This window comes from Typha angustifolia, chromosome 13 (assembly GCF_048772165.1).
Source record: "Typha angustifolia cultivar Huaian chromosome 13, ASM4877216v1, whole genome shotgun sequence".
In the NCBI taxonomy this organism is placed as follows: domain Eukaryota; kingdom Viridiplantae; phylum Streptophyta; class Magnoliopsida; order Poales; family Typhaceae; genus Typha; species Typha angustifolia.
Window position 1 is genome coordinate 6,359,243 of NC_133251.1, and position 10,573 is coordinate 6,369,815.

At 37.7% G+C, this 10,573-nt stretch overlaps 1 protein-coding gene across 1 annotated transcript; it reads left to right on the plus strand.

The window, feature by feature from the left end:
* Positions 1-216: 216 nt before the first annotated feature.
* LOC140774123 (protein SMAX1-LIKE 4-like) lies at positions 217-3,943 on the plus strand. The gene is made up of 3 exons (XM_073116985.1): positions 217-1,704; positions 2,123-2,351; positions 2,446-3,943. The coding sequence occupies exons 1-3, from the start codon at positions 470-472 to the stop codon at positions 3,661-3,663; spliced, it is 2,682 nt and encodes an 893-aa protein (XP_072973086.1). The 5' UTR covers positions 217-469; the 3' UTR covers positions 3,664-3,943.
* The last annotated feature ends 6,630 nt before the right edge of the window (positions 3,944-10,573 follow it).

Consider the following 10,573-nt stretch of genomic DNA (forward strand, 5'->3'; position numbering starts at 1 on the left):
TAAGCAGGATGATTCAAACAGCACATCAGGAGGAAGCACAATTCCTCACAAAAGAGGAGTCTATGTTGGCAAAAGGAAGTGAGATTGGTAAAAGAACCAAAAAGAAGCCTGGCAGAAAGAGAGTGAGCACCAATCTGTAAGTGGTATTACAAAAGCAACAGCAACATTCACAACAGAAAAGGGACAGAGCCACATGAGGAGAGAGAGAGAGAGGCTGCTATACAAGAAAGAAGCTTAGTCTTGTTCTATAAAGAAAGCTCTTCTCCCACTTATCTTCCTCCACTCTTCTTCTCTTCAAACACCCCAACCACCCAACCACCACTGTTGTTACCACTCAAAAGAAGAAGGTAGTAAAGTGAGGCAAAGATCAAGTAGAGAGAGAGGGAGAGAGAGAGTTGTTATAATTAGAAGAACAGGAACTTAGAATCACATCTTGAGGTGGTGGTATATTGGTTTTAGGGGATAAGTAATGAGAACAGGAGGTTGCACAGTGCACCAAGCCCTCACAGCAGAGTCTGCCACAGTGCTAAAGCTCTCTCTAAGCTTGGCAGGGAGGAGAGGCCATGCCCAAATCACCCCTCTCCATGTTGCTGCTACTCTTCTCAACTCTTCTTTCTCCTCCAATCTCCTCAAGAGAGCCTGCCTTAAATCCCACCATCTCAACCACCCTGCCTCCCACCCTCTCCATTGCAGGGCCTTGGAGCTCTGCTTCAATGTAGCCCTCAATAGGCTTCCAACCAACCCACCGTCCTCCTCGGGTTCTCTGATCCATCCCAACCCCACCCTCTCAAATGCTCTCATTGCAGCACTCAAGAGAGCCCAAGCCCACCAAAGGAGGGGCTGCATTGAGCTCCAACAATATCACCAGCAGCAGCAGAACCTTTTGGCCATCAAGGTGGAGCTGGAGCAGCTCATCATCTCCATCTTGGATGACCCAAGTGTGAGCAGGGTGATGAGGGAGGCTGGCTTCTCAAGCACCTCAGTCAAGAACAACTTGGAGGAGGAGAGCTCTGCAACCTTACCACCACCAACTCCGTTTTATTTGGATCCTCATAAGGATATCATTAGTCATGGAAGTCTCTGGCAGACCCAATTCATGAAACCACCTCCTGAGCAAAATCCAATAGGCCTAACCTCCCAAGAGGAGGATGTGAGGGTGGTCATGGAGGTGATGGCAACAAAAGAAGGAAAGAGGAAGAGTATTGTGGTGGTGGGTGACTCCGTTTCCATCACAGAGGGGTTAGTAACCGAATTAATGAGGAGGGTGGAGAGAGGAGAAGTCCCTGATGAGCTCAAGTTTGCTCACTTCATCAAGTTCCAGATCTCCTATGTCCATGTCATGCTCATGAGCAAGGAGGAAATGGACATCAATCTGTCCGAGCTAAGGAGAAAGGTGTGCTCTTTAGCATCAGATAGAATAGTGGGTGGGGGAGTAATCATCTATGTCGGGGACTTGAGCTGGGCAATTGATCAAGAAACAAAAGATGGATGTGGATTCAAAGCAGTGGAGTACTTGGTTGGAGAGGTGGGGAGGTTGCTATCTGATCTAAAGAACTCCACCAAGGTGTGGGTATTGGCAACTGCAACTTATCAAACATACATGAGATGCCAGAAGCAGCAGCCATCTTTGGAGACCCAATGGTCTCTGCAAGCAGTGATGGTTCCCTCAGGTGGCCTCGAATTGAGCCTCCAAGCTCCTCCAAGGTTAGTGCAAGAACTCACACAAAGTGTTATCTATTCTCTTGCAATGCCTATGATGAATTGATCTCCAAGTATCAAATTTTGTTGATCCTATGAAAGGTCTTTGAAGTCTGTGATGTTCTTTGTTTCCTTTCTGTTGCTACTTTGTTCCATTGTCTCAAACTAGGACAACATTGCAGGACTTTGGGTAGTACATATAGTCATATAGAGCACACAATCATAATTGGTATCCCTTTTGGACATATGTAGCCAAACAGTGTAAGTCTACGATTAGAAAACCAAATAGGTTTGAAATTGTTTTCTTTACTTTTTATTCATTACTATTGCTTTAACTAGTCAATTAGAGAAGAATAAAAGCTATTTGGTACAGTCTATTGATTAGATTAGCTGAGTTCCCCTTTCTGTGATTATTTTTCCACAGTTACTTAGACCCAAGAATGGCAAAGCTTGCACAGTACCCTTTCCAACCACAAGAATTGAAGGCTTTTAGCTCCAAAGATGAAGAAAATAAGCTTGTATGCTGTGCAGAATGCAGCACCAACTATGAGAAAGAAGCGTCATTTCTCAAGATAGAAGGCAGATGCAACAACAATGGCCGAACCCAATTGCCTGCTTGGCTGCAACCACATTTGCCAGACAAACTTCACAAGGTAATGAAATGAACTGATGCTAGTCTTATTCCAGCACTTTATCCTTAACACTTATATATATTTGTTAGTAATGCATGCTCTCTTGTCTACTCAGGCTAGTTTGTCTGAACTAAGGAGAAAATGGAATAAATGGTGCCAAAGATTTCACCACTGTCATGACAGCCAGATTCATCCATATTCCCCCTTGATCAATCAAAGCTTTATAAGCAAGAGGTTCACTAATGCTCCATCACACCCATGGTGGTCTGGGAGCTTACCTCGAAACCAAAGCAAGCTATCTATTGAGGCCACTTCAAAAAATAAGGGTGGCGCCTTAAGCTTTAGTTCAGAGAGAGATGCCTCATGTATGAAGATTGGAGACCAAGATGTAAGGACTTCTCTGGTACTGGGTAGTTCTCTATTCACAGATTCAGCCACATCACAAGACAAAGCGAGGAGGAAAGGCACCTCGGATGAGCAAGAGTTAGAGCGACGACTGCGAGAGAACATCCCATGGCATTCAAGTTCCATTGCTTCAATTGTGGAAGTTTTGCTTGATTGCGTGACTAGGGAGAAGAATGGCGCATGTCTACTTATGCTAGGGAGCGATTGCCTCGCAAAGAGGAGGCTGGCGCTGGTGATCTCTGAGACATACTGTGGATCAACTGATAAGCTAGTTCGTGCCAACATGAGGAAATCGACGAGCAGAGATAGTTTATGCTCTGAGATCCTCACGGAAGTCTCAAGGAAGGATGAGAAATGCGTGGTCTTGATTGAGAACATAGATGAAGCAGACACCAATCTCATAGAGAACCTTTTAGATTGCCTTAAAAATTCTCTACCTGATTCAATCATCATTCTAACTACATCCGGTTCTACCGATTTCAAGAACGTCCACGGCAATTCTGACAATGTGATCAAGATGAGGATGTGGTGTGAAGAGACATTGTCTAGTGATCACAAAAGGAAGCCTCAAACTCTATCACCTATCAAGTCCAAGAGACCAAGAAGAGGCGAGCACAACCTCGACCTAAACCTCTCCGTCGATGAGGAAAACGACGCAGAAGGCGATGAGGATGCCGTTTCCAGTGATCTGACACATGTTAGCAGCGGTAGCAATCCCGACCTCCAACATGGGCTCCTCAAATTGGTGCAAGGTTGCATCACCTTAGACACCAATCCCGATGCCTCTAGCAGGAAGTCCTACGACCTCTCGTCGAAGCTAAACACAGCTTTCGAAGAGGTCGTGAGTCGGGAAGGGCAAAACGGGTCAGCTTTGCGTCGACACGGTAGTGATAGAGGAGCAGATGAAAGCTTCTGGTCTCTTTCCTGAGAGCTTGTGTGAGAATAGAGTTCGAACGAGGTGTTTCAATTTGATTTGTAAACGGTCAGAATTGGCGGGAAGATCATACGGTTGGGGTTGGGGGTATAGAGGGGCGGTGTGATGGAGATTGGTTTTCTATGGCTCAGTATTGCACAGTAGGATTCATGTGGACTGAGCTTTCCAGGTCAAACTCCTTGTAAAAATTCGATATGTCCAAAATTTCCTTGTATTACCCTTTCTACGAACATTTTCAATTTTTTCCACTAATTATAGTCATTAAGGAGTAATTTAATTTGTCACATTAAAGCTTTTTGACGGTATTGCAATTTACACTCTGTGTTTCCTTTTTTAATAGTAGGGAAACTTAATAATATCCTAATTAAACTAGTAATGACGGTAATATTCAAATCTGATAATGCAAGTAATATTGGAAAATAACCCTATGATATAATTCGGGTCTAATATGGTCACCTCATAGGGGATATTCGGTTTCCTGGGACAAATTAAGTTATTATCATGATTTTCATTTCAGCAATAGCAGTCTCAGATTATAGCGCTTAAACAGCACTAGACGACGTTCAAACGCGAAAACCTTATCGTAAAATAAAGCTCTCGAATTCTAGCATTTAAACGACTACAAACTGGCGCTCAAACGCCATAGCCCCCGTCAAAGAGTAAGTGCTCTCAGATTTTGGTGTTTCGAACACCTCAACCCAAGAGAAGTCTTCATTCAATCGAGTTCGAACGTAGTCCAAATGGTGTTCAAACACCCGATGTCAAGATCATCTCGTATTAGAGTTATTTGAAAAAAAAAAATTTAATTTTGTTTAGCCTCTAAATTTGTGGAAAGCAGTCATTTGATTATAGAAGAATATTGACATTTTTATTGTTTCCTACCTTATCTCTCTCAGCATTCTCCTTCAATCTAAGACTGACGCAATCTAGCCAAAGCCATTCACTTCCTTCTTAATTGTCAATCCCCTCAGTCCAGTAGGGCCAACTATCTTCTCTTTTTTTCCTAAAACCCTAAACCATCGACTAGCTCTTCCTTTCTCATCCTTCAATCCCCTTTCTTCTTTAGAGCCAACCATCTTCTCCCTCTTCTTCCTTTTTAAATCGTAGATCTACCCCATGTTAACATCATCTAAAGTCATCCATTCTACCACCAAATCGCCTCTTCATCACATTAAATAAATCACCTTAGCCCGATTCATAATACCTATTTGATCAAATCAAAAACTTTTGGTGAATTAATTTTGGGTGCAAATACATCTAAATATTTTTTTTTCTTTCTATTTCAAAGCGTATTTATGATTTTTGTTGTTGTATAAACCATGTATTTCTAATCTTTTTAACTTGCTAGATAGTAATAGATCACAATGATATCGTTAAATAACCAGTTAACTAAGCTATGAACCAATAATATATATAACCTTATATGTGGCCCCTATACCAGTACCCGTGACCTCTAAAAGTACTATGTTTACTATCATGCTAGATAATCAGTAACACTAGAGTTTAAGATGTGGGGCAATAGAAATTTTTTGATTTAGAGAGAGAGGGAAACACTATTTAAGGGGATCCAAATCTGAGATGGCAGTAAGGGCTTAAAACTTTGATTTTTGACTTGATTATTACATACCATTTTTAACTCACCTGGATGTAGTTTTCTTTTCTTTACTTTATCCGAATGGCATTTTGATGACCTTTTAAAACTCAGACCTACAACTAAAATTTTGGGGTAATTTGCACCTTAAGACATTATAAATTTATATTTTTGCACCTTTATCCATACTATTTTTACTTTACAGTTTTACCTAATATTTTTTCAAAATACCAAAAATACTCTTGTGACCACATTTGAGAATATCTCCTAGCGTAAAATATAAAAAGATATATTATTTTTTTCTTTCTACTTCTCTCTTCAATGGTATTAAATCTAGAGGTTTTTTTCTCGACTCATCTTCTCCACTAAAATTAAAATTTTATGCATTTTCAAAGCTCCACAATTGTTCTACATAATCGTAATTTATTTGTCTTTGTGACAAAAGCTTAAGCATGCCTTACGAGGGTCTTATATGGCTCAATTTCCTCCATTATTGGCCTCCTCCCTTCTCCTTTGTCATGATAAAAAAAAAGGTTTTGCTTAAAAAAATTCTTTTTATATATTGTTGTATTATAATAGTTCTTAGATTTAGAACTTATTGAGACATTAGTTTATAATTCTATTATCATTGCTTAGGTTGATGAAAAACTAAAACTAGATTTTTCTTAACTTCGAGGTATAATTCATGTGGATGACTTATCCCTGTTAATATATTAGTTATCTAGAAATATTCGTAGCAAACTACATTGATAGTGGTTAGAATAATTTTTTTTATATTTTCATGTATTTGTACTTTATTATTCTTTTGTGCTAGTAATATTGTGAAAGTATTTCTTTTTTCTACATCAATTAATTATAAATCTTTTAAGCATATAATTATTTGTATTCCTTTTCATTTGTAACAAGATTTGTAATGTGCGTATAAAACTGTCTTTTAATATAGTACACTACAACTCATTAAATGCAACAAATATAGGAAATGTGCAAATTTTGTGGTGTAGATGTGTTGATGAAATCTATAATATTATTTCCGTAATTCATAGATAAATTTATGAAATCCATAGATACATATTTATGATCCATAATTACTCATAAATATTTTACATACACAAAAGGTAAACGATTGGATATGAATTATGGTACTGATTATTTATTGTCATTTGAAAGATCCTCAATTGGTCATGATGATTAGTCTCATGACTAGGCATTTTAAAATTTCATCTATCTCAAAGCAATATGAATTGTAAGAATAAACTTTCAGAATGTTTATTTGCTTATCATATATTATATTTTTATGGGATCTTTTTTTACAGAATAAATTGCAGTATTTTCTTGATAGAGTATAAGGATCGCCTGTAAAATGGCACACCAGTGATATTCTCACAAGATTATATGACTATATTCCATGCATAAAAATTACAGTAAAAATATAGTTAACCAAATCAAAAGTAGAAATTATCATTATAAGAAGTCAAAAAAAAGGGAGAGAATCCAAGTTAAATGACAATTACTCCAGCTACAGCTATCATGCCAAGACAACCAATACCCCACTTGATAGTTCTTCCACTAAGAAAAGTACTAGAGAAATCAAGCTCACATGTCTAATTTATTGTAATCAAATTATAATTGGAACAATTTAGATTTTAGAGTCTGTGAAATAAAAAAAATTATTTTGACATACAACATTTAAATATTTGAATTGTAGTTCAATATGTATTTCTTTGTGTATAGTGGCAGAGTATATTGACATACAACATATAATTTATAGATGTTATTTTCTAAAATTTGAATACAACAAAAAATTATTTGACATACAATATGTATAATTTTATAATTATTATATCCAGATTCCATATATATTGGCTCTGAATTCTCATATTACTAATTATAAATTATGTAATAGATAAGTTAAATGCTCATCCTAGCACAAGTTTAATATACAAACTCGTATGTTAGTAGATTAAGTGCATAATAGAGCAGTAGAACAAAATAGAAAAATATGAAATATTTTTAGACTTAGAGTTTCCTTTAGTGGATTCTCCTTAGACGAAGTAAAGATACTCTTTTATTTTAATTAGTATTAGAGCATACCATGGATTCATATTTTTTTAGTTAGTATCTTCGGAATCCATATATACTAACTCTGAATTATGTAGATACCATCTCCAAATTTGTAATTACAAACTTTATATTCCATTGTTACAAATATGGATTCGTATGATACTAATTATGAATTCCAAATATAATAACTCTAAATACACTTTGTTATAAAAAAATTTAACTCATTTCATTGAATTAATTCTATAAATAGTAAACAATAACACAGTCATAAATATTAACACCAGGTTCCATAATTTTCATATTCAGAGTCTATATACTAAATTTGGATTTTGTAGTTACTAAATATGAATTCTTGAGAACTAATTATAGATTTTGTAATTACTAAGTATGGATTCCTAAAATATATCTATGGAGTCCATAAATATATTTATGGAATCCATAAATAAATAAATAAATATATATATATATATATAGGGGTCGCAAAAATTGACTTGACTCAATAACCCAACTTTTTATCGGGTTTGGATTTAGTCTAATCAAATTCGGGTTTAGTCTAATCGGGTTCGGGTCGTATATGGGTCAACCTATCCAACCCATTTAATAATCAGGTCGTGTTCGGGTTTAGACCACTGACCCATTTGACCCGTTTAATTATATGGGGCAGGTCAAGTCAACCCAACAACTCACTAACCCAATATACATATATTCTAAATATCTAACTCTAGCCAGAACTTAACTTACACCTTCACTGCCTCCAAACATTGGTCGTTGCTCCCACTCTCCCAAACCCCTTCTTCCACCACCCGATCCCTCTATCCTCCTCCTTCCTCCTCCCTCACCTCTAATTCAAATCATTGCCTTGTTCGCAACATCTCGTACCAACAGTTCACCTTTAACACCGTCGCCTCTATCTACACCCAATTCATCTCCCTCTAGGACGACAAGGTTGTGATTGCCATCTCCCCCCACTAGTTCTACCATTTCAGTGTCTCCCCCTACCATCTCTATCGACGACAAAGAAGTTGTTGTCATGTGCCGTGCCCTTTCTCCTCCTCAAAATCTCAAATCCCTTACCTTGCCCTAATCATCCCCTTTCTCCTCCTCAATCCCTTACCATATCTTTTAGGTAACACAGTGGTGATTAATTTGATGCTGGTGGTGATTGATCTGGTGCTGGTGGTAATTGATCCGGTGCTGGTGGTGAACGAGGTTGGGATCATTGTTCTGAGGGTCTATGACGGCGTTGATCTCGTCGAGGGCACAGTGTTCGGGTCGAGTTAACCAAGTCTATGATGGCGTCGATCTCGTCGAGGGCATGGTGTTCGTGTCATCATTCCGAGGATCCATGATGGCGTCAATCTTGTCGAGGGCACGGTGTTCGTGTCGTCGACATAGCACCCCTTAAAAAAAAGTTAGTGATATTATGAGGAATGGCATATGGGAGATCAAATTTGCACTACTTTCAATCAAAATCTCAATGAAAAAAATCTTTGACACCTATCTCTTTGAGATAGATAAGCCGGGCATCTGGGTTTGGGCACCCCATCCTAGTGGGATAGTGACGACCAAAATCGTTTATGCTTATCTTCGTTATCTGCCCCACGTACTCTTGAGCATCCTTGGGAGGGGTACCTCTGAAAGTTGAGCATCCCACCCAAGATTCAAAAAAAAAAAAAGATTCTTTGGAAAACTTGTTGGGGCAGTGCCAGAATTGAGAAATTCTATGGCTCAAATTTTTAGTATTCTCTTATTTATCACCTGTGTCTACTATTTAGGCAGAATGCCGTCGCCTATTGTCACTAAGAAACTGAAAGAAACCTCAGAAACAGAAAAAAGGGGAGAAAGTGAGGAAGAAAACGATGTAGAAACAACTTCCGAAACGAAGGAGACTAAACAGGAACAAGAGGGATCCACCGAAGAAGACCCTTCCCTTTATTCGGAAGAAAAGGAGGATCTGGACAAAATAGATGAAACAGAAGAGATCCGAGTGAATGGAAAGGAAAAAACAAAGGATGAATTCCACTTTCAATTTAAATTAGAGTGGTGATGTTCTATTACAAATGGGCTTTGGCGCTGACCAAGATTGCCCAAATTGTGGCCTTATTAGAGAGACTATTTCCCATATTTTTTATGACTACACTTTTGCCACTAAATATAGATTGTTGTTAGAGTTAGGTTCCTTAACTTGCTCAATGTGCATTATTAGGGAAATGGAAATTGGCTCTTTGAGGATGGGGGGTTGGTTGGAGTCAATCGCGTCTTATTTGAAGATGGTCATTGTTGTTGTCCACTAGCAGATCTATTCAATATTATCAAAGAATATGTAGAAAAGGTTTCAAAAGATCCTTATCTATAGCATCTAAATACTTCGAACAAAAGTAATTAATAGTCACAAAACCAACCACGTCTAGCCCCAAACATTGATGGTTTCTCCTACCAATTGGTTGGGTCAAATTCAATACAGATGGTTCCTTCGTAGGACCTACTAAGGCAGGCAGGGTCGGTTTTGTGGCTAGGCTACCTGATGGTGCTCCTATTATTGCTGGGTGCAGGTGTCGAAGAATGGGCTCAGTCATGTTGGTCGAGACAATAACCATTCAAACTGTAATAAAGGCAATGGGACATTTGGACATTGCCAATGTATGGATAGAAGCGGACTCGCAAATATTAACTAAAGTGCTAAATTAAGTTACCCATCCACCTTTGGAAATAAGAGCAATCATTGATGACATCTTACACTCTTTAAGAAGATTCCAATCTTACAAAATTTCTCACACTTACCAAGATGTAAATCTCACTGTTGACTTTCTCACAAACCTTGGTCATCACTAAGATTTGAGAATGTGTTTTTCCCTATCTTTGCTTTAGGTTTTGACCTCCGATCTGATGGAGCCTTTTGTAACCGAAGTACCACTTAATTGAATCGTTCTTGTTGTTTTATAAAAATATATTTTTTAATATATAAAAGATGAGTTCTTCCACCTTTATAATAAAATAAATATGTATTATACTCATTCACTATCATAGGACTCTATCTGGAAAAAGACTTAGCATGGCAAAATAGAGCTAAACATTTTTAGATAAAGTTTTCATTGGAAGTGTGAAAGAGAGAATTTGGTGAAGAACTCTTTTTTGCAACTAAAAAAAATAAAGTGTGATTTTGTTATTATAAGAGAAGAATAAATAAATAATATTTATTCTCTCTTTCCTAATAATTAAAAAATTAAAAAGGACAAGCAAAGTTTAATATTG